The 21,576-nt window shown below is 44.1% G+C and overlaps 3 protein-coding genes across 3 annotated transcripts in view; all 3 read right to left on the reverse strand.

Annotated features, from left to right (window-relative positions):
- Window positions 1-21,576, reverse strand: part of LOC147697232 (cytoplasmic tyrosine-protein kinase BMX-like) — a 619,305-nt gene that overhangs the window by 448,679 nt on the left and 149,050 nt on the right. The window lies entirely within an intron of this gene.
- LOC147697233 (endogenous retrovirus group PABLB member 1 Env polyprotein-like) lies at window positions 296-1,795 on the reverse strand. The gene has a single exon (XM_086934325.1). It carries the CDS (start codon window positions 1,790-1,792, stop codon window positions 296-298), a length of 1,497 nt encoding a protein of 498 aa, XP_086790451.1. The 5' UTR covers window positions 1,793-1,795.
- Window positions 5,881-8,328, reverse strand: LOC147697234 (uncharacterized). The gene is given in 1 exon segment (XM_086934324.1): window positions 5,881-8,328. A coding segment is annotated over 1 exon segment (2,448 nt).

The raw sequence follows: 21,576 nt of genomic DNA on the forward strand, positions 1-21,576 counted from the left end.
ATGTGTCCTTTGATATCGAATTCAGCTGAAGTTACAAGCCTATGTGAAGGGCAACTCACAAAATGGCTGCCAAGCGTAAAATGGAACCCAAGGGTTCAAAAACGAAAATGACGATTTTGAGGTGAAATCGTTACTTGATTATGACGAAAATGCTTGTGCACAGTGTACTAGCGATTATAGGTCTGTTGATATAAAAATCGTCATGCTACGACAACGTTTTTTGCACGAGTCCAGAATTTTCAGAACCACAAACCCTCCTTTTGCCCTTACATAGGCAATTCAACCTAATCTCATGCTAGTCTGAATCCAGGTCTATATTCCTAAAGTCATTGAGATATTGTTGTAATATCATTCTGGTACTTAGTTCGTCTTGTGACACAGGCTTCCTTACACATGATGTAGCACAGAGGCTACATATTGCAGGAGCACACTGCACGCACAGACAGAACAGGAAAAGAATGGCTAAGACCATCCCAATGACCATCAGAATTTTCCATCCCCAACCGGATATCAGTTCCCAGAACCATCCCATGAAAGACCAATCTCCTTTATCCACATGAATAGATTCGGAAATCTTATGCAGTTTGGAGATGGCCTGGTACACTGTTGGAGCGTTGTCTGGAATGAAAACACAGCAACTCGATTGGATCAGTTTACATACCCCACCTCGGTCTGCAAGTATGACGTCTAAAGCGACCCTGTTCTGAAGGGTCATAAGACGGTCCGATTGGAGCTCAGCAGTCAAGTTACTAAGGGCACCAGCCGTTTCAATCACGGCGGATTCAACCACCCTCGTCAATTGGCGAATGTTCCTGCTGTTCACCATAGGCCCCCAAAATGGCAGAAAACCTTTTGCGAAATCCCCAAACTCCTGTTCCGCAGTGTCGTCTTTACTCACGACACCCCTAACTGTCCTTGTCCTATGGTAATCTGCCGCAGCCGTGTAGGTGGGTGGCAACAGGAACGAAATGAAGCATGTGCCTGAAAAGTCAGGGGGCAACCATGTATATGCTCTGTCATGGCAGATGAAATAGGTACCCTTAGCTGCTAGAAACGAAGGGGAAGTCTGAGATGCAAAAACATACGTTTCAGTACAGACACTCTTTCCTAACTGAGCTCTGGGATTCCTGCCAGTACCTTGCAGACATAGATGACCCTGATGGGGTACAATCCAAATCAGGGAAGATCTCTTAGCTTGCTGTTTCTCACTTAGAGTAGCTCCATATCCGGTCATGTTCCATCCTATGTATACTAGTGTCTCATCTCTCGGGATAGTCTCATAGGAAATATCTTCCTTAATCATATCTACTATACCCTTAACTAGAGCACTATTCTTAGGATTGTCTGATTTAGAACGTAAGGGGTAGACTTCATGCGCATAGATGAACATTGTTCTGTATGCCCACACAGAGCCATTGTGGCTGAATGGCAGGACAAGATAAGGGATACCTTTATCCGTTGTGTGAGGCATAAGACCACACACCCAACAGTTAGTCGTGTTCATTACTAGTTGGTGTTGGTGCAAGAGCTGAATGAAGGAGTTATTAATGAATTCTAATCTCCTAGCTGACTCATGTTCAGGAAGGGGTTGAAAAGAATGTGCAGAAACAGTAGGAGGAGGTATGGGCGATGTAGTTGGTGCAAAGGTCACTTGTAAAGAAAACAATATATATCCTGTCAAAAACATTATTGCACTTAATAACAGGAAAATGCATAATAATAAAAAACGTTTCTTTGTCATCAATCCACATATTCTTGTTTTAAAGTTCGCAGTTCTGGCAGGTCTCTCCATTTTGAAAAAACTCCATCCTCTCTAAAGTGCTGCCCGCGATGGGAGGTTGATTCTGCTAAGGAATGCTTCTGTTGATTTAGGGCAACTTCCTTAGATCAAACAGAACTGTCGACCTAACGTTGCCAGCTGCACCCCAAAGACTTTGGGCAATCGCGGCCCTAGCAGCAGAACCTGGATGGCGGTTCGAAAAACAAAAATAAGCAAGTTTCTCAGATGTGAGAGCTGCGCTTTCAAAAATAGTACTTGGGGGAAAAAAAAATGTTATTAGTCAATTTTTATTAGTTCGTATTTCTCGGCCTCAGATTATACCGTTGTTTTCCCGGTATTGTGTGGTCTTGAAACAGGACTTCAGGTTCTGTTGTGTCCAATCGGGCTGATGATAGTACAGCTGGTTGCAAAATCCTGTCACTCTCTTGTTCTGTAGTTGTTCCTTTCACACGAGCATCACTGAAAGGTACAAATCGTGGCACAGATTCAGTCTCTGAGTCGGCGACACCCTCCTGGGCCCACCGGTCATAGAGCAGAGGCAGAGGGATCCGTTTGCAGTGGGTGCCGTGAACCCAGTGTTTTTTACCCTCCACTCGAACGGCAGATCTTGTTGAGAGGAGGACTAAATGCGGGCCGGTCCACCGGGGCTGGTCATTCTTTGTTCGCTGGAAAATCTTGACCAGCACCCAGGATCCAGGATCGATAGGGTGTGCTGGAGTTTCAGAGGCCTGAGGCAGAGCGTCGTGGACCTGTTGGTGTAAAACACGCAATTTAGCCGTCAAATCATACAGATAGTCAAGCAAAACAGGATATTTGATCTCACTGAACTTGGTGGGCCTAGGCACCCCCCATATGTTGGCCGGACGGCCGAAAACAATTTCATAGGGACTAAGTTTCACTCTGGAATGCACGGTCATTCTGGTGGATAGGAGTGCTAAGGGCAGAGCGTCAGGCCATTTAAGACCAGTGCTCGCTTGAATCTTGGCCAATTTTAGTTTTAGGGTGCCATTATAGCATTCTACTAATCCAGCTGATTGGGGGTGATTTGCAGCGTGGAACTTTTGTCTGATGCCTAGCCCTTCACATACTTTCTTCATCACTTGACCCACGAATTCACTCCCATTGTCACTCCAGACCATTCTCGGCATTCCAAACCTAGGGAAGAACTCTTTTACAAGGGCTTTCGCTGTGGACAAGGCAGTATTGTCCTTTAGGGGATATGCTTCTACCCATCTGGAGAAGGCACAGACAACAACGAGTACGTATTTTAAATTGTTGCACCTCTCCATGTGTATGAAATCTAGCTGCAAAACCTCAAACGGATACGTAGGAGGTGCAAAATGACCAGCTGGAGTTGGGGTTCCCTTACCAGGATTGTGTTTCAGACACACCATGCAATCATGCAATTCTTGACCACATTCTCTGCACACTTAGGGATTCCAGCATTTTGCCACACTGGAGCCAGCAACTTGCAAATCCCTTTCACACTGATATGAGCCATTCCATGAGCCATTGTAACCACTGCAAGCACATACGCATCAAGTAGCAACCATCTCTGATGCTCTGACAATTCAACCCAAGAACCATTTGCATCCATTCTGCCCGTACTTTCTCTCCACGTGTTCAACTCTTGTTCTGTAGCCTCAGATTGAATCGATTTCACACTCTCTATCGTGTCCTCACACATTCCAACATCACCAACCCATCTTGCAGGACCTGCAACATACATTCGGCTCATCACATTCCTGGCAGTTTCTTTTGCAACTTCATCCGCAAATGCATTCCCACGACCAACATCATCAGTCACCTTCTTGTGAGCACTACATTTTACAATCGCAACTTGTAGAGGCAAAGTCAGTGATTCAAGAAGCTCATTCACCAACTGACCATGCTGGAACTTAGCACCATGCGAAGTCAACAAACCACGTTCACGCCACAATCGTCCAAAACTGTGAGCCACACCGAACGCATACTGACTGTCAGTGTACACATTTACTTTCATTCCTTTTGACAACACACACGCTCTTGTAAGTGCAATCAATTCTGCTGCTTGAGCGGAGTTATGTGGAATACGTGCAGTCTCAACGACTGTATGCAAAGTGGTGACAGCATATGCTGCAGTCGTGTCACCATTCGGAAGCTTGAAGCATGAACCGTCCACCCATAAGGTACCATCACATTCAGAAAGAGGAGTATCTTGGAGGTCTATTCTCCCTTTTTTTTCTTCTTCTGTTCTAAGAAAACAATCGTGCTGTTCTTCAGCACTCTCTGTCTCAACTGAAATTGGCAACAACGTGGCTGGGTTTAATGTGCTACATCTTTTGATGTGCACGTGGCTTGCTAACAAAGTTAGTTCGTAACCTGACAATTGAGCACTAGTTAAGTGCTGTGTCTTGGTTCTGTTCAACAACATGTCCACCGCATGTGGAACCATTACCACTAACGTGTTATTCATCACTAAACCAGCAGACTGTCGGATAGACACAGCTGCTGCTGCTGTTGCTCTTAAACAACTTGGCAATGCTTTAGCTACTGGATCCAAAGTCGACGAAAAATATGCACATGGACGCTGCTTGTCTCCAAACAATTGTGTTAACACTGATAATGCACAACCTTCCTGCTCATGGACATACAATGTAAAGGGCTTACTGTAGTTGGGGGTACCCAACACAGGAGCCGAACATAATGCTGTGCGCAATTCAGAAAAACTTTTCTGACACTCTTCGGACCAAGGCACAGGATTGGGTGTATCTTTACATGTTAATGCCACCAATGGTTTGGCCAGTAAAGAAAAATTTGGAATCCACTGTCTACAGTACGATGTAATACCCAAAAAAGCACGCACTTCTCTCTGTGTTTTTGGCACACTTAATTTTGCTATTGCCTGGATTATTTCTGGGGTCAGTTTCCTTCCCTCCTTCGATAAGAGATGACCTAAGTAGGTCACTTCTTGTCGACAATATTGTAATTTAGACAGGGACACCTTGTGATGCAGGTCACACAAATGGCGCAACAATGAAAACGTGGCTTCTTTACAAATTTCCTCAGAATCTGCAGCTACAAGTAGGTCATCAACATACTGAATGAGTGTAGCGCCTTCAGGTAACAAAATTGTGTCAAGCTGTGTTTTTAGAGCTTGACTATATATTGATGGACTTTCACAGTAGCCCTGGGGAGCGCGTTTAAAGCGGAAGCTTCGTCCTCCTAAACTGAAGCTAAAAATGTCCCTGCTTTCGTCAGCAATAGGGATGCTGAAGAAAGCATTCTTCAAGTCAATCACCGAAAACCAGGTAGCAGAGGCTGGTAGCAGAGGCTGGGATCATAGTCAACAGGGCAGTAATGTCAGGAACAACTGGAAATTGTGGCACTACTATTTTATTCACCTCTCTAAGGTCAATCACAAATCTGTACACAGGTGGCTGAGAGGGGTCAGCTCGTTTCAAAACAGGCAGAACCGGACTATTGCAAACGTTGCCTCTTGTCTCTTCAATCACATCTTTCTCAATCAAATCATAAATGATCGCTAACAACGCTTTTTCACCTTCACTGGAGATCTTGTATTGGGGAATGCGCGGCATTCTAACATTGGCTTTCAATGTCACAACATATGGTGGTATTTCCAAGAGACCCAAATCGTTAGGACCAGTAGCCCAAAGAATATTGGGTAGAGACAACAATTCTGTCGGAATTTTATCTCTTGACAGATACATTGGAGAAACCACTTTCTTACCTAGTGTAAGTTGTACTCCCAAAGGAGAACAGTACGGAGTCACATACAATCTTTTTAACAGATCCAATCCCAACAAGTTTTCACCACAACCTGTTGTTAGAATAAGGGGTGCTTCGAATTCACAAGGACCAACAGACAGGGACATAGGGCATGAAATCGGGTTCCTAATCGGGGCGCCAGAATAACCTACAGAAACATTCATTTCGCCAGACAAAGGTGCGCCAGGGAGTTTTGAGTGCATCATAGAACTCTTTGTAGCACCAGTATCCAACAGAAAAGGTTCTGACACACCTGATGTAATCACCTCAACGTATGGTCCACTCTGATCTACTGGAACTGAAACGACTCCCTCTCTTTGTCTATGGCTGTCCTAGCAATCATTACCTTCGGTCCACTCATCTTCTGCATAGTAATCATCAGCGTAGTACTGAGCTGTCCTACCAGATGCCTTATTCTGCTGATCAAACCTATTCATAGAATTTTGAGGTGGAAGGGAGCGTGCATTCTGAGGGACGTTTCCACGTCCTCTACCTCTAGGTGTTTGCTGAACACCTCTACCTCTTGTGTTTGACACACCATTTGCGCGTCGTAACAGGATAGGGCAACTATACTTAAAATGACCCTCTTCCTTGCAATACGAACACTGATTGGGACCCACAGGAACGCGTGGCTGAGTATACTCTACTCTTGGCTTTTGAAACTGTGGAGGTTGCTGATAATTATTCTGATAGTTATTCTGACCGCCATTATTCTGGCCACTACCACCACGTGGCGGGTATGCTTGCTGTAACAGGACCTTCGTTTTCAACTCTTTAGTTTTCTTTTCTGCTCTATCTTTCTCATCTTTGTCTCTATTTTCATAATATTGCGCAGTAGCCAATATCTGAGCTGAAGAGGAAACTGCCCATGAACTCTCTGAATCCTTCAACTTCTTACACAACTCTGGAAGCAGATTGTGCACAAATTTATCGACGAACAGTCGCTGACCACCTTCTGTGCTCATATCTTGACCACTGTGGTCGACAAACGTTTCTTCAAACCTGGTGAAGAAATCGGACACCGTTTCATCTTTCTTCTGCTTACATGCAGACAACTTATCCCAATTTACACGCAATTAGGGCATCAAAGTCTTCATATACGTAATAATTCTTCCAGGAAGTTCTGCTACTAAAGGCTCAGGTTTAGCACCACCAACTTGTCTAGCATCAGCAGCGGCAATATTCACCCATGTGTCGCCTAGCTCTTGATCATGATCCGTATGACGAATCTTTCCCCATAAAGGCTGTGGAACAACATTTCCAAACAACATGTCTACGTCGGCTAAATTCATGATACAGGAGCTTGCAGTCTGTGATAACTCCTTGTAATACCCTGCAGGATTTTTACGGGGATCAGGCAATGTCTGTTTAAGGGCCAAGACTTCAGCTCGCTTCCATGGGACGTGTACCCACACGCGCTGAAAGTGTGGCAAAACGGGGGGAACAGCATTTACGTTCCCTTCCCTCCAAACTGGGGGAACCTCTCTCATGGGATATTGTCTTCCCTTTTTCTTGACAGAGGAATCAGAATCAAACAATGATTTGGAAACATCTTCAGTCCTCAGTGATAACAACGTCGCAACGGCTTTCCTAACATCTGAACCTGCAATGGTGCCTTTTGAAAATTCGAACCGTACATGGTTCAACTCAGGCGGATTAGAGTCCAAATCATTGTCCTCTAAATCTTCGCATAGAAAAACACACATTTTCTCAAAAACGTACCTCTGCTTTGATGCTTCCCACTGATGGAAAACATCCATAACAGATTCTAGATCATACATTGTCGGGTTAGTCACCCATCTATGTGCCAAATGGTTTAACGTCTCTTTTTCCCTAGAATCAGGCTGTTGGCTACGCAACTGCTTGTGTTCAGGGGCATGAGTCGGGCTTGTCGCTCCAAACAAAGGATATAGAAGACTAGAAACAGTGCTTGCCACCCTCTGGCGGACAGACGGAGAATTCGAGGAAAAGACAAGTGGGAAGGCAGGGGGAGATGAGGCAGATGCAGAGGCAGTGTCAGGAGGAGTACCAGGAGTGGTAGTCGATACAGTAGTTAGAGTTGTAGGAAGTATAGGAAGAGGAGGTGTAAAAGCCGATGGCCCTTGGGAAGGCTGCATCGGAGAAACAGAAACCAGCTGAACAGTAGCTGGTGGGTGCTGTGGAGGAACAGGAGGTATAACAACCATGGGTTGCACAACTAGAGGTTGTGGAGGTGCTGTAGCATTTTGCGCATAGGGTGGTGGTGAACTTAACAAATGCGACATTAGGGGATCTTTTTCAAGCTCTTTTGCTGCTTCTTGCTGAAGAGGCGGCAAAACTGGATAACATTTATCTATTACCATTTTACGTTGCCTGTGCAACTGCTCACTCATCTGTTCTTCTTTGTTGTCTTTATACTGCATAGCAGCTTGCATTATAGAAATACCCTTTTCTCTCTTACTTTTCTTCGCTAGTTTAATTTCCTTTTGTTTGGCCTTCTTACGCCACAGGCGGAAAAAGTCAAACATTGCCGGCCGGGCTTTCTTCTTAAAAAGTTTAACTTCGAGATTATCAAGGATTTCCGTATCAAAGCTACCATATTGGGGCCATTTTAAAACACCATCTTTGCGGGTGTATTTGATCCACACTTCATTGTATGTGATGGGGCCTACCCCATGTTTTACATATAATTCATAGGTTGGAGTTACAATCGGAGGAACCGGACACGAGTCCTCCAGTCGGGAGTCCCTATTATTACAACCAAGACAAAACAAATTTCTAAGTCTGCTAAGACCAGGCATCTACGCTCTCTAGTCTAGCTTCAAACTTCAAAGGATTATCGATTACGATTTTCTCGTGAGTACACGAGTCCTTCGGCTTTGGCGCTTGCAAGTTCCAAATCAAAGCGGTCCCAAAAGGGGACACCAAACAAACTAAGGACTGGGAGATGCTCCACTTATACTTAACTGAGATATCGATGACTGCACCAGAAGACTCGTCTATCGTTTCGCTCTACCAAACATCAAGGGTCCATATCAGGGCGAAAGTCAGGGCAGCAGTCCTTCGTAGCCGTCGGGATGCGGGGAACCTCACAGCAAAGACCTTCGGAACCACGTCGGCATACAGGGGTCGCTGAAGTGGCTGGCCGTCCTCTGGAATTTTCACACGAAGCTCCTCACGAACCTCTGGCTTGGACCGGTACCGCTGAAATCGCCCCACGTTGGGCGCCAACTGAGGTACTGGGTTTTTCAGAACCGGTACGGATCCGGTAACCCAGCGGTGTCAGGGCAACACCCAAAGACCTCGAGTACTTTCCTGATTCAGACCACAGAAACACGAGTCTTCTAGGTGAAGTCAAAGATCGAATTTATTGGCTGCAACCAAGTAACAAGCGTCCTAGAAGTACAACAACACGGTGTGTATATTCTCAGGAGACTGCTCAAATTTACAAAGCCTGGCTTCTCCTTTTATACAGATTTTTAAGCTTCAGGCAAGCATTCTTAGATTTACAGTGCAGACATTCTTGGATTTACAGTGAGCTATTCACATATTTTCATTACAAAAGAAAAAGCAGAGTCATGATGACAAGTACACATTTAGTGTGTCCAGTTCGTGATCAATTACCCGGCAAGGCCCAACATTTTCATCAGATATCGGTGTACCCTCAATAAAACCGGGCTCCTCCTTATCATAAAGCAAAAGAAGAGAAAAGAGCAGAGACAGGTGTGAGCAAGGTTTGGGTGGGGGTGTGTGTGCGATGGGAACAGTTTATGGCCTGTTGTGCTTTGATGCTATCTCGTTCGGCCACTGGGAGAGAAACTGACCGAACAGGTTTGGCCTGGGGCAATGGCTTCAGCTTAGCCAGGTCACAGAGAAGTCAATTAAGGTGTATGTGTCCTTTGATATGGAATTCAGCTGAAGTTACAAGCCTATGTGAAGGGCAACTCACAAAATGGCTGCCAAGCGTAAAATGGAACCCAAGGGTTCAAAAACGAAAATGACGATTTCGAGGTGAAATCGTTACTTGATTATGACGAAAATGCTTGTGCACAGTGTACTAGCCATTATCGGTCTTTTGATATAAAAATCTTCATGCTACGACAAAGTTTGTTGCACGAGTCCAGAATTTTCAGAACTACATCTCCCAGACGCAGAAATAAAGGGAATCTGAAAGCAGCAAGAAAGCAGCGAGTCCCACTGGCTAGCGGGATCAGGTTGACAACTGAATCATTGAGTTATTAAACAAGCAATTGAGTGGCGGGGGAGGTGAGAGTTTGTTCCTTTTGACAGTCAAGTAAGTTGGTGCGAGATGTCTTCCAAAAAATTACTTTCTCGGTGTGTACTTTCCTCGTCACCAAGCCGTACAAGTAGATTAAGGAGATCATATAGTGGGACCAGATATCTACAGCATCTTTGCTATAAATCCAAGCCAGCCATTACTGGCTTCTTTCCCAAAAAATCCCTTGGACTGATCCTGTGGAGGCAATATTGGGTCAAGAAGGTCTGTTTTCTAAGTCCTTTTTAGTAACACCTCCTCCCTTGTCAATGGGGGAAGCACGGGGGAACCCTTGTGGTCTTGCAGGGAGCCAGATAAAGTCCTGCGAAGGGGCCACGGGCCAGACAAATTTAGGTGCAGAGGACGGCTTAAGTGGGCAGTCATCTGACACCTCCCTATGCACAAACCTGGGTCCTGGTTCTCATGCTAACCATCCGATCCAACAGAGCCAACAACACATTTCCTCGAACCGATTAAAACTAGAGCGCCCACCTGCTGATACATCCACCGCATCCACTGCATCAGGCACTTTATTGTATGCAAAATTGGGTCTGGAACATCTTCACAACCAGCAGAGTCAAAAAAATACTTCTTTGAATAGGGTAATATCAAACTGTACGACTGTGGCTACATCTGTTGCCTCTCTGGAGCAGGGGGTGCTGACAAGGGAACAAGTGAGGATGGTGTGCCAGGGTGTGCCAGAGGTCCCCGGGATGTTTTTGCTGTTGCTGAGAAGGCAACGGTATGTGAAAAATGTAATCCAAGGGAAAACTTTGCACTCCCAGACATTGATATAGAATCTCAAACAAGGGGCTGGGAAGCCCTTCATGATCGTGCTGCTAAGGACGGTATCCAATGAGTAGAGTCAGGGAGAAGAATACTCCAATTGAAAGCTCTTCCCCTAGGCGACTCTCTTTGCCTCTTTTATATTGTAGCACAAGTCACTTGATTGGTACTTCTCTGCAGTCTGCTTATGATGCTCATGATGCTCACTATGTAGTCCTGCCTTGTTCACAACTGAAGTTGGAAAATGAGAATGAGAAGGATGGTGTGCCTTCGAAATATTTTGTTTGTATTGAAAGAATACTAAGTTCCATTTTGTCTTTATTGGAGAAATCTGTATTGAGTTCAGATCATATGCTGGAAAAGATTTCTTTAATGTTGTTTGAAGTGCAAAAGATAACAGAAGTTGACACCATCAAACCTTCGCTTAAGATACCTACGCAAATGGAAGAACAGACAGATGTTAGGCCTCTGTCACCTGTTCCCCGGGGAGAGCAGAGAGATGTGTCTGTTCAAGCAGGAATACCTCTTTTCCTATTGCCCCCATTGAACCTTTGTGTAATATTGAAAAGGAAGAGCTTTGCCTAAGCTCACTATTTGGGGAGGCTGCAGTGGATCTTACCCTTTATTCATTAAGGAAAAAAGGGGCAGTAGAGATAATGAGAAAGATGCAAAAATTAGGAGTTATGTTTGGTGAAAAGGCAGGGGAGATATGGAGGGGGAGGCCCCAACCCCATCTGCCTCATAGACCCAAACCCCTAACTCATCAGGGAAAGGAGGATCAAAAGCAGGGAAGAGGGGAAGTCTTGCAATAAACCTCAAAGGGTAAAATATGAAAAACAAATATAAAAAGACAAGACTATTCCCTAAATGAAAAGGGTCAAAACGGTATTTTCCACAGATCCCTGATATCCTGAGTGACATTCAGACTATAATAATATTAATAATAATAATAATAGTTACATTTATAGAGCGCCTGGTTACACTGAGGCCAGTGCGTCCCCGCGCTACGGTAGCAATAAAAACAGCAGCAGCAAGCAATTAACAGAACAATAATGAAGGAGCCGGAAATAGATGTGTCTTCAGACTATAATGGAGGAGAGAGGTCCCAAACCGCCAGCTGAGGAGGGTGTTCTTAGGAACCCCATTACAATGCATTTGACACCAGGCGGGAGAGTAGGGCTACTGGAACAGCAGCAATTTATTGAGTCAACTGTTGCAGTCTCCACAAGTACCCCATTCTCTTCAGACTAGCAAGCTGGGTGATCCCTTGGGAAGCGGAAAGCTAATGGGAGGTGAGGCTACCATATACCAGACATGGTCCAGAGTTGTGGCACCCAGAGTGGATGCCGACCTAGAGTTGGGGCCCCAAATACTGGACAATTCACAGGTGGGATTGAATAGAATTTTACAGGGACAATAACATTGTATAATAGAAAGTCAGAGGTCCCAACCACAACCATTCTGTCGCACTTGAAGACTCAGTCCAATGAGTAATAGAGTGCCTCCATGGATTCCCCTAAGAGATGCTGTAAAGAAAGACAATGTGGCACAGAAGGTTTCATCTCCCATCGTGGATTTTATTTGGCTATATTATAGTGAATCCTGTCCGGTAAATAGAGGATTCATTCTGAAGGTTTTTTCCAAAATAGAGGCACTAAAGTTGATAGAAAGTAGGGATATTAAATGTGAAGATTAACCTGCATGAGAGATTTTTCTACTGTAGAGTCATCGTTTGCTCCTTGATTGTGGCCAATTTGGTTATGCAGAATTGTGAGCATTTCCCAAAACAGGGGCCAGATATAATGCATGTATTAGAATTTGAGGAATATCCCACTATGTGTCCTATAACTCAGTGCCCAAAAGTACTGAGGGTCGGTAATTCTGTGGTGTTAGATGCTATGGGCCTGACTTAGAGTACGCATTGGTTAATGCTAAAACTATTATGGTCTCATAAATAAAAGGTATCGCTTAATAAATCTGATGTCAGATGCCATAGGTGTCCGTCAGGACCCAGACATAGAAGATGATTTGGCCCAGTGGAGATGGGTTGCAAAAGCCCTGAATACCAACTGTCCGCTAGTAGAAGGAAGCATACCTTTGAGGTAGCCGGGGGGGGGGGGGGGGGGGTAGTACTTCTGTCTTGGAATATGGCCGGATTGGGTCTTACAGAAGAAAATTTTTATTTAATAAAATCCTTGAATCCTTCGATTATATGCTTACAAGAAACCTGGTTGTTCAAAGACTTTGATTGTGATGGCTTTTTTGTTTTCTCCAGTTGTGCTAAGCACTCCGTAAGTGGACATCCTACCGGGGGATCTCCATTTTGCTTAATAATTCAATTAATTGGAATCAAAAAGCCCTACCTTCTTCCTGGTGGCAAATCTATATATCCCTTCTGGGAGAAACTTCGACCATTTGCTGAGCACACTCTTTTTATATATTCATGAGCTAGCTACCATGGAAGAATGCCACTTAGTGGTATTAGTGGGAGATCTGAATGCGTAAATCTGCAATTATGCACTGGAAATTTATGTCAATCCAGATAAAGAGGAAATTTCGCATATTCCAGATTCTTTACTACCAGATAAAATAAAAACAGACAAACTGGGATTTCTCCTGCTTGATAGCACCAGAATAATGTGAAAAGAGAAGGGATTGCTACAAGGGATTTTGTTTGTTAATTATTTCAAATAATTTATCAGATACATCTTAGAGGTTAGTTGGCAACAATCTACCTCACCTGTATCCAAAAGGATAACTACAAGCAATGTCAATATTGAAAATCATACATGAAAAAACAGATTAATCTGAGAAAGCACACGGAAGATCTTGTTTATATGAAAATATATTTGTATTATTTCATTAGATTAGGTTCAAGGGGATACAATGAACAAATCAATCTAAGCAAAAATTGCAATGAACAGATGTATAATTGAATAAACTAATCAGTTCAAAACAAGACATCAACTCCTCAAAGAAATAGAAAGAATAACTGCGGTCAACAATGAACAGAAGTTACTCCTGAGAAAATCAATTGCTTCGGAGTTGATGACAAGGTCGACGTTTCGGTCTTTCTTGCTTTAGTCTATAAGACCATCATCAGGACAGTTTGTATTGTAGAAGAAGCTCATTCTCAATTTGTGAGAATGTTGTTTAGCCGGATTGAAACCAAAAGGGAATATCAGTCAACTCTTCAAGTAAAACTGCAAAATGTTTATTGGCCCACAATCCAGTTTATACTGTGGAGAGACTCAGCAGTTCATCAATGGACACTGTTAATTAATAGCAGTAGTGTGGCACTCTGGTAAAGCTCCTGTTGGCGTCTAAAGATTAGAGAGACGACATTCTCACAAATTGAGAAGGGGCTTCTTCTACAATACAAACTGTCCTGATGATGGTCTTATAGACTAAAGCAAGAAAGATCGAAACGTCGACCTTGTCATCAACTCCGAAGCAATTGATTTTCTCAGGAGTAACTTCTGTCCATTGTTGACCGCAGTTATTCTTTCTATTTCTTTGAGGAGTCTTTAAGGGATGAAGTAGTGAATCACATAAAGAATGCTAGCATCTCCGACGCACAGGGGCCGGATGGAATCCCGGTTGTGTTAATTAAACAGGAGTCAGCTGCATGGGGAGCCCTTTTTAGCACCATTGTTTTATTTCTGCTTTCGAACAATTAATATTCTCACCTCTTGGAAGGGGAGTATTATAATTCCTTTGTATAAAAAGGGCCCGAAAAGTCTACCTTCTAGTTTCAGACAGATTGCTCTGTTGGACGCTTCAGGAAAATTATTCGCAAAAAATATACCCTGTCACCTGCAGCAATGGGCCCATGACCAGAACATCTTACCACCAGAACAGGCTGGTTTTAGAAAGGTTAACTGGCAGTCACATGAATCAGGAAGGCTTATAGGGGCCACTACCGGGATAGAACCCCCGGTAACTTGCAGGCAGTCCATGCCTCTTGTCTGTGGAGCGACCGTCTTGGTACTGTTTTGTATTGATCAGGGGCGACTTTCATCATTACGCTGTAACCAAAGTGAGGGTATACAGGTTACTGCCCTGATCTACATGGATGGTATTTTACTTCTTTGTTTCATGTGCACCTTAATTTTAGTTCTGGTCCTGAAGAAGTGCACACAACCATAATGGTGATAGCAGCGCAAAACATGTCGACGTATGACCAACGACAACCGGGTATAAAGTGCCTCCGGGGGAATATTTTATTTAGCTGTTAGACTCTGCTAAGGGTACATCTGTTTTGCACTGGCTGCATGATGACCCTTTATTAATCTTCTATACAATTGCACGCACTGTCTTCACCCTCCACAGAAGACCCACTCCCCACACAACCACATGCATCATCCGGCGGTCCTTAAAAGATCTCTGATAAAGTGACCCTTCGGGCGGCCCGTAGAGAATTGCAGCACCGGCCCTACGAGGATCACTGCCCAATGATGAAGCATGACATCCTAAGTGGTGTGTGAGGGCCTCTGAGGACAAAGAGTGGTCTTCCATTAGCTGAGTGGGTTCTTCACCTAGGATTTCCTTTCACTCTTTTCCATCTTTTCTTCTTTCCCGACATGGGTGACTTTTTGCGCCTGGCCACAGGAACAGTGTCCTCTATGGGTTTACAGGGTTTTAGAAAGAATCTTGGAACCCTGGACAATATTGCGCTGCCCAGAAAATCATAAAGAAATAGGCTTTTTCACAAAGCATGCCAGTTTATACGTCATTCATTGACTTCTCCACGGTGTTTGACAAAGTGGATTGTCAAACGTTGTGGAGAAAGCTCTCCCATCTCAGTATGCCACACCATCTCTTGGGCCTCTTAATAAAATTACATACAGACACCTGGTGCAAAGTCATGATATGAGGCTTGCAGGGTTTATCTTGTAGGATTAAGACTGATAATGGGCTTAAGCAGGGTTGCCTGTTGTTCCTTCTTTTGTTTTCTTTTTATATATATGATCTCCCCGACATGTTAAACTCAGTGAGGGGGTATGCCCTTAGAATCAGAACAATGTCCATTGGTTCCTTATTATATGCAGATGAGGTTGCAATTTTCGATTTATCTCCTATTGGCTTGCAACGTCGTCTGGATGCCCCAACTAAATATGCGGAAGATCATGTTTTGAAAATCAATATTTCTAAAAGCAAAATTTTTGTCTTTCGCAAGAAAGGACTTAGAATAGATAAAGGGTATAAGTGTTTGTTGGGGCATGAAGAACTAGAATTGGTTGACTTGTATTTGTATCTCAGGAAGGTTTTTTCAAACAATGGGCAAGATTCAGAGCATATTAAACTGTGTGTTGGTAAGGCTGCCTCCCAGGCTGGAGCTTTAAACAGATTTTATAAAACTTGTGGGAGACGCCATTTTAGTCATGTTCTGTCAGTATACAAGGTTAAAATTCCTCCTTCATTAACTTATGCTGAAAAAGTATTGGACATGATCTATTGGCTCGCTTTTGATAAGGCTGAAGGCCGGTTCTTCCGCCAAGTTTGTAATTTAAACTCTCTGATTCCCCACACATTCTATGCTTGAAATTCCGTCTAGTCTCTTCATATATTTAATCTTTGTTAGCGGTCCTGAGGTGGGGAAATTCCCTCTTTTGGGGGTATGAGGACTCCCTTAGGGCCGCCTTGAGAATGGATTTTTTTTTTACAAATTAAGGGATCAATCAGCATTCTTTAGATCATTTGCTTACACAAATGATTTATTTGGGCTCAGTTTAAATAGTGATTCACCTATGCCAAAGCCTGCACTGAAGTTATTTTTAAAGAAGTCTGCAAGTTCAATTATCATAGCAAGAGATACAGTTTTAAGTCAATCTAAATCCTGCAATGAATGGGGTTTGTGGGAGTGCTGTGGGGAATAGCCACAGCCTTATTTAACATGGAAACTTCCACATGGGATTACCTTTTGAGAACTAACCTGTTGCCTTTAAGAGAAGTTACTGGTATATGGGATAACATTCCAAGAGAGGAGAGAATTTATGAATTGTGTTATTTACAAATTCAGGATCTCAATCATGTGCTATTTGTGTGCCCGGAACTACAAAGGGCCAGGCAAATGTTTTTAAGTTAAGCATTTATTAAATGTAACATTCACTCTGCTCAGGAGGCCCGAACCTTTTTCCTGTCCCCACCAAATGAAATGGTTTGCCATAGGATATTTAATTTTTTAAAAACTTTTATGGCTATTTATTAGGACATATTTAAAGTTTAGTTTGTAGGTTGTATCTCTTTGATGGCTAGACATTGAAGAATTTTCACTGTACACAAAGTATGTCTCTCCTTCTTCCCTCTTTTTAATCTACTGGTGTATTTAAAAACTAAAAAAAACATTTTTTGTATTGTATTTAAAATATGTCTTCTCCATAGGAGTTCCATAACAAATAAAAAATTGAATTGAATTGACAGAGTAACTTCTGGGGCTCACCTCATCTTCTGGAGAATGATCTCCTGTATAGTAAGCCTAAGTTTCCTGCACCTGGAGCAACCCGTGTGTTGGTGGTCCCCAGTGCTACAGGACCTTCCTACTGGGACTGGCTCATGATGTTCTATGGGGAAGACCATGACCTTTGAAAGGCTGGTCATCCACTCTTGTTGGTCCTGGATGAGAATAGCCTCAGATGCATTCTGTAGGTCATGTTCTACCTGCCAGGCCAGTGGGACGACCAGTTGAAAGCAGAAGGCTCTCATTGTTTCCCTTTCTGTTGTTGGTAGCACTGCCCTGATGCCTGTAGAAGGAAGACTAGACCTGCTCCCTGAGACCAAAACCACCTACTCCACTCCCAAGGCCTAGCTGACTGGCCTCCTTTTCTGAGTTACAGGGAAATAACAAGCACCAGAGACCTTCCCTGCAATGCACCTGCCTAGCTGCCCAGGCTCAATTGTTCATGCCTTTGCCTTTCTGCTAGCCCTTTGAAAGGGTGGGCATTGGTATTGTGTTGCCTCTGGACCCTAAAAACAGCTTTGGACAAACAGTGGATCCTGGTCTTGGAGGACCATACCACCCAGTACCCAGAAGCCAACCCTCTGAGAAACATTACTGAGTTTGCTGTGGCTAGGACATTGATGGGGATTTTCACCTGAGTGGATCTCCCCAAAAAGAGCTTTGGGCAAACAGTTGATCCTGGTCTTGGCGGACCATACCACCCAGAACCCAGAAGCCAACCCTCTGAGAAAAATGACTGAGTCTGCTGTGGCTGGGGCATTGATGGGGATTTTTACCTGAGTGGATTTCCCCAAGAAGGTGGTGTTTGACCGAGGCACCATCTTTATGTCTGCCATGCCTGTTGTTTGTTTACAGGGAGGTGCCTCTGAATAGAAATGGGTTCATCAACTTCAAGCTTCCCTACCCTGTCTGAAGACTTCTCAGCCTTGTAAAGGAAAGGTGGGAGCAAGCTCCCAAGAAAATACCTCAGGAAGTAGGCAGTTACTTGACCCTGGGATCCCAGATGAAGTGGTTAAGGATGACTGCCACTAAGAACCTAGCCACAAACTTGGAAGTCATGAAACTCTTGAATGACCAGAAGGCTACTCTGGTAGAGTTTTAATCTGATCAGAAGGGGTGGGTGATGGAGAAAGTGGAACCTGACCCTTGCAGGACTGGGGACTGGCACATATGAAGTAATAGAGTACAAGGGAAAGGTCACCCACCTGGTGAACCTCCAAACCTCCAGGAACCCCTTAAGGGTCCTGGATGTTAACTTCCTCATGCCACACTTTGAGAGATCTGATGTCACTGTGAACTTGATGACCGATGGAGGGGAAGAGGAAGAGAGGGAAATTCCCAGATGTCTTCTTTACAAAAGTTCACAATGGGTCAGTAGAGGGAGTGAACCTCTGCCCCCGTCTGACCCCCCAACCGGCAAGAGAGTGCTGCCAGCTGTTGAAACTATTGTCCTCCCGGTTCTCACTTACTCCCTAGGCTCACCCCTTTGTGTACCCATGAAATTGACAAAGGGGACAGTGCCTGTGAAGAATAAGAACCATTCTTCACAGGCATTAAAAGAGGAGGCGCTAAGGTTGACTGAGCAATTCAACATCCCTGGGCCCAACCCAAGGCTGCTCTGTACCGTGGACCTGGTCTAGGTCCTGCAGCAAAGAAATATCAGCAGATGGAAAAACCTCCCTAGGCCAATCAGAGGGCCCTATTTTTTTACATGTTCAGTACCGGAGGACTTTTGAAGGACCTACTGTTATCATTTTTATATTGTTTAAATATTTGTATTATCTTTTTCAATTTTTAATGATGCAGTACAGCAATAGAACAAGACTATATTTCAGGGGAAAATACAATAGCAAATCATATGCTATGGACACAGTGGTGATAGCATGTGTGTAATATGACCAACATGTGGGATTCCAAACTTTCAGCATCATTAGGGCACTTGAGTGAAGATGCCAGTGTATACTTTACCATCGAATTGAGCTGTTAATTGCTGATCTATGCGTGGTGCATCACATCTCAGAAGAGTGGACAGATGATACAACAAAATTAAGACAAAATAACTCTACGAAGGAGAGAGGGTAACTTCCCGTGACCTAAGGCCTCAAGGTGTTACATCAGGTGAGTAACTGCTTGCAGTGTGCAGTAGGATCCTATGATAAGCCTGGCTGAGTAGAGATTAAGGGACGCCATCCTACCTAGGGTTTTGCAGCGGTGATAGCTGTATGTGGCATTGGAGCTGATTAGGCATCTGACTCCTCGTGTGTGTTCTCGGTGGGTGTATCTATCTTCCACAATGCATTTACAATGGCCCTCCAGTCGATAGCCAGAGGCAACTTTGTGAAGCCCTAGCAGGTTTTCCCTCTGCAAGGCCATGCCTTCTGCCCTTGCCCAGTTGAGCAAGGACTGACGCCAGGCCAATACATGGGGTGCCATAGGCGCTTTCCACCTTTTAGTAATCAGGCGCTTTGCTGTGACTAGGCCCAAGTCTCAGAATCATGAGGTGACCTTGTGTTTCCTACCTCTCTTAAAAAGGTGTTATATGTACACCTCCCAACGAAAAGAGATGTCACGCCTGGTACAGCGGGATAAAGTGGTCGCTATGTCAGTCCAGTACCCTCCAAGGGCAGGGCAATGCCAAAGCATATGCAGTAAATCTGCCCCAGGCAGACGGCATCTGGGGCATTCGGAATCAGCGCAGTGGAAGTACTTATTTATGTGGGCGGGGTGAATTATGTATGATGTTGAGTGCAGCATTTATTCTGTTGAAAGCGCTGGTTATGAGGTACACGTGTCAGGCTTTCCAGCATCGCCACCCTTTCCTTCTCCAACAGGGCCCGCTCTAGGTCCTCCTTCCATTTTTGTCTCAGTAAACTCAGCGGGATCGCAGTGTGCAAATGAGGGACAAAGCAAACCAACATATCAAGTGTCCCCCTGAGCCCATTATATGTAAGTACTGCATTAGGTGATGTGTGGGCGGCTCTGTTGTTAAACCACCCCACCTAGATGAAAGTGAAGCTATGATCGTCCCCCGAGATGAGATCAGCATATTGGATTAAAGCGCTGTCCCCAAAAAAGACCTACCAGTTTCATATAACTAACATTTTAACCACTTTAAACAATAACTTGAATTACAATGTTATGGCCTGCGTTACAGGACTCGGAAACTCAGTCTCCGTGTCCATAAAATGTTTTCAAAAATGATGTGTAAGAGGCAAGGTAGGGATATCCTGAACCCTTGACTCTTGTGGGTGTGACTGAGTGGGACTCCAGGGGCTAAAATGTTGCTGTGTCGGCTAGTGGGCTTAAAAAGTTTAAAGCTTTTGTATATCATGGCTGTTTGGGATCCACAGATCTGCCGCTAGTCCAGAACTTAAATAAACATAAAAGAATCTGATGGACAAGGCAGTGTTTTCTCCAATTGTCTGTGGATCCAGAGTTGCGTCCATGGAGCTGTGTTATCTGACTGGCATCCAAAAGATAATTTTTGTTTTCAGTTGCCATTTCTTGAAGTGAGCAAAAGTCCCTGTATCCTGAAGTAAAAATTAAAATGATATGTAAGGAACAAGGGTGGGCACACCCAGATCCCAAGGCTATTGTGGGGGTTCCCTCAAAGCTCTAGCCCCAAATAATTCCTTCTTCAATCTGTGGATCCCCAACACCTAAAATGGCATCAGGGTTTGTGGTACTTAGACAGGTTTGATTGACCAAGGGAGCCATTTGAAGTGTTGGGTATCCATGGATTCTTTTTTGTATCAGTAAATCAAGGGCAAGCTTTGAGTTCCTGTCTCTAAGCTGCTAGGATCCAGGATGTTGTATACTGACAAAGTGGGTAAAAACACTGGACCTCATATTTCCACATGTCCATCAATGATAAAGTAAGGTATCTGAGCTTTCACCACCACCATATTGAACCCTTTTCTACCCGGTCAACAGGTCGACCCGGCAAAAAAGCGGCGGACTGTCTTTCCGGCCGCCGCGGACCCCCCAGCTATTGTAATATGGCTGGGGGTCATTTCTGCAAGGATGGCAGGCGGATCGCCCCTGACTGGCAGACGTGACTACCGCCGGCCTGGTGGGGGCAATCCGCCTGCCATCCTAATGGGGCCCTTAGTCTCTGTCCGGGTAAAAAGTAGTGCATGATCTATTATTTAGCCAACCACCGGTTAGATAATCATTTTTTTTGTAATTTATCCGACAGCCAGCAAAATAAGAATGAAATTCTGTGATTTAAAAGCTGCAGAGCACACTAAAAGTTTTTTGCTGTTTTTTCAGATGCTAGCCACTTACATTATAATGTCTTCTATTTAAGCAGAGACTGGCTAAATTGCCACCACTTTATGTTACACTTACAGGAGTGCCTCTCTGTCTGTGTGTCCTTTGTTACATATAGGTTTATGGTATTTATATAGTGCAAACCTAGCCAAAAGGCACAGGAGCACTGTACATGGTCGAAGACAGGCATAAGGTCAATGAGTAAACGCAGAGGAAGCTGAGTTGTGGACGTGTAATGCTTTGTGATGTTCTTTT

The sequence above is a fragment of the Lissotriton vulgaris genome, chromosome 8 (genome assembly GCF_964263255.1).
Source record: "Lissotriton vulgaris chromosome 8, aLisVul1.2, whole genome shotgun sequence".
In the NCBI taxonomy this organism is placed as follows: domain Eukaryota; kingdom Metazoa; phylum Chordata; class Amphibia; order Caudata; family Salamandridae; genus Lissotriton; species Lissotriton vulgaris.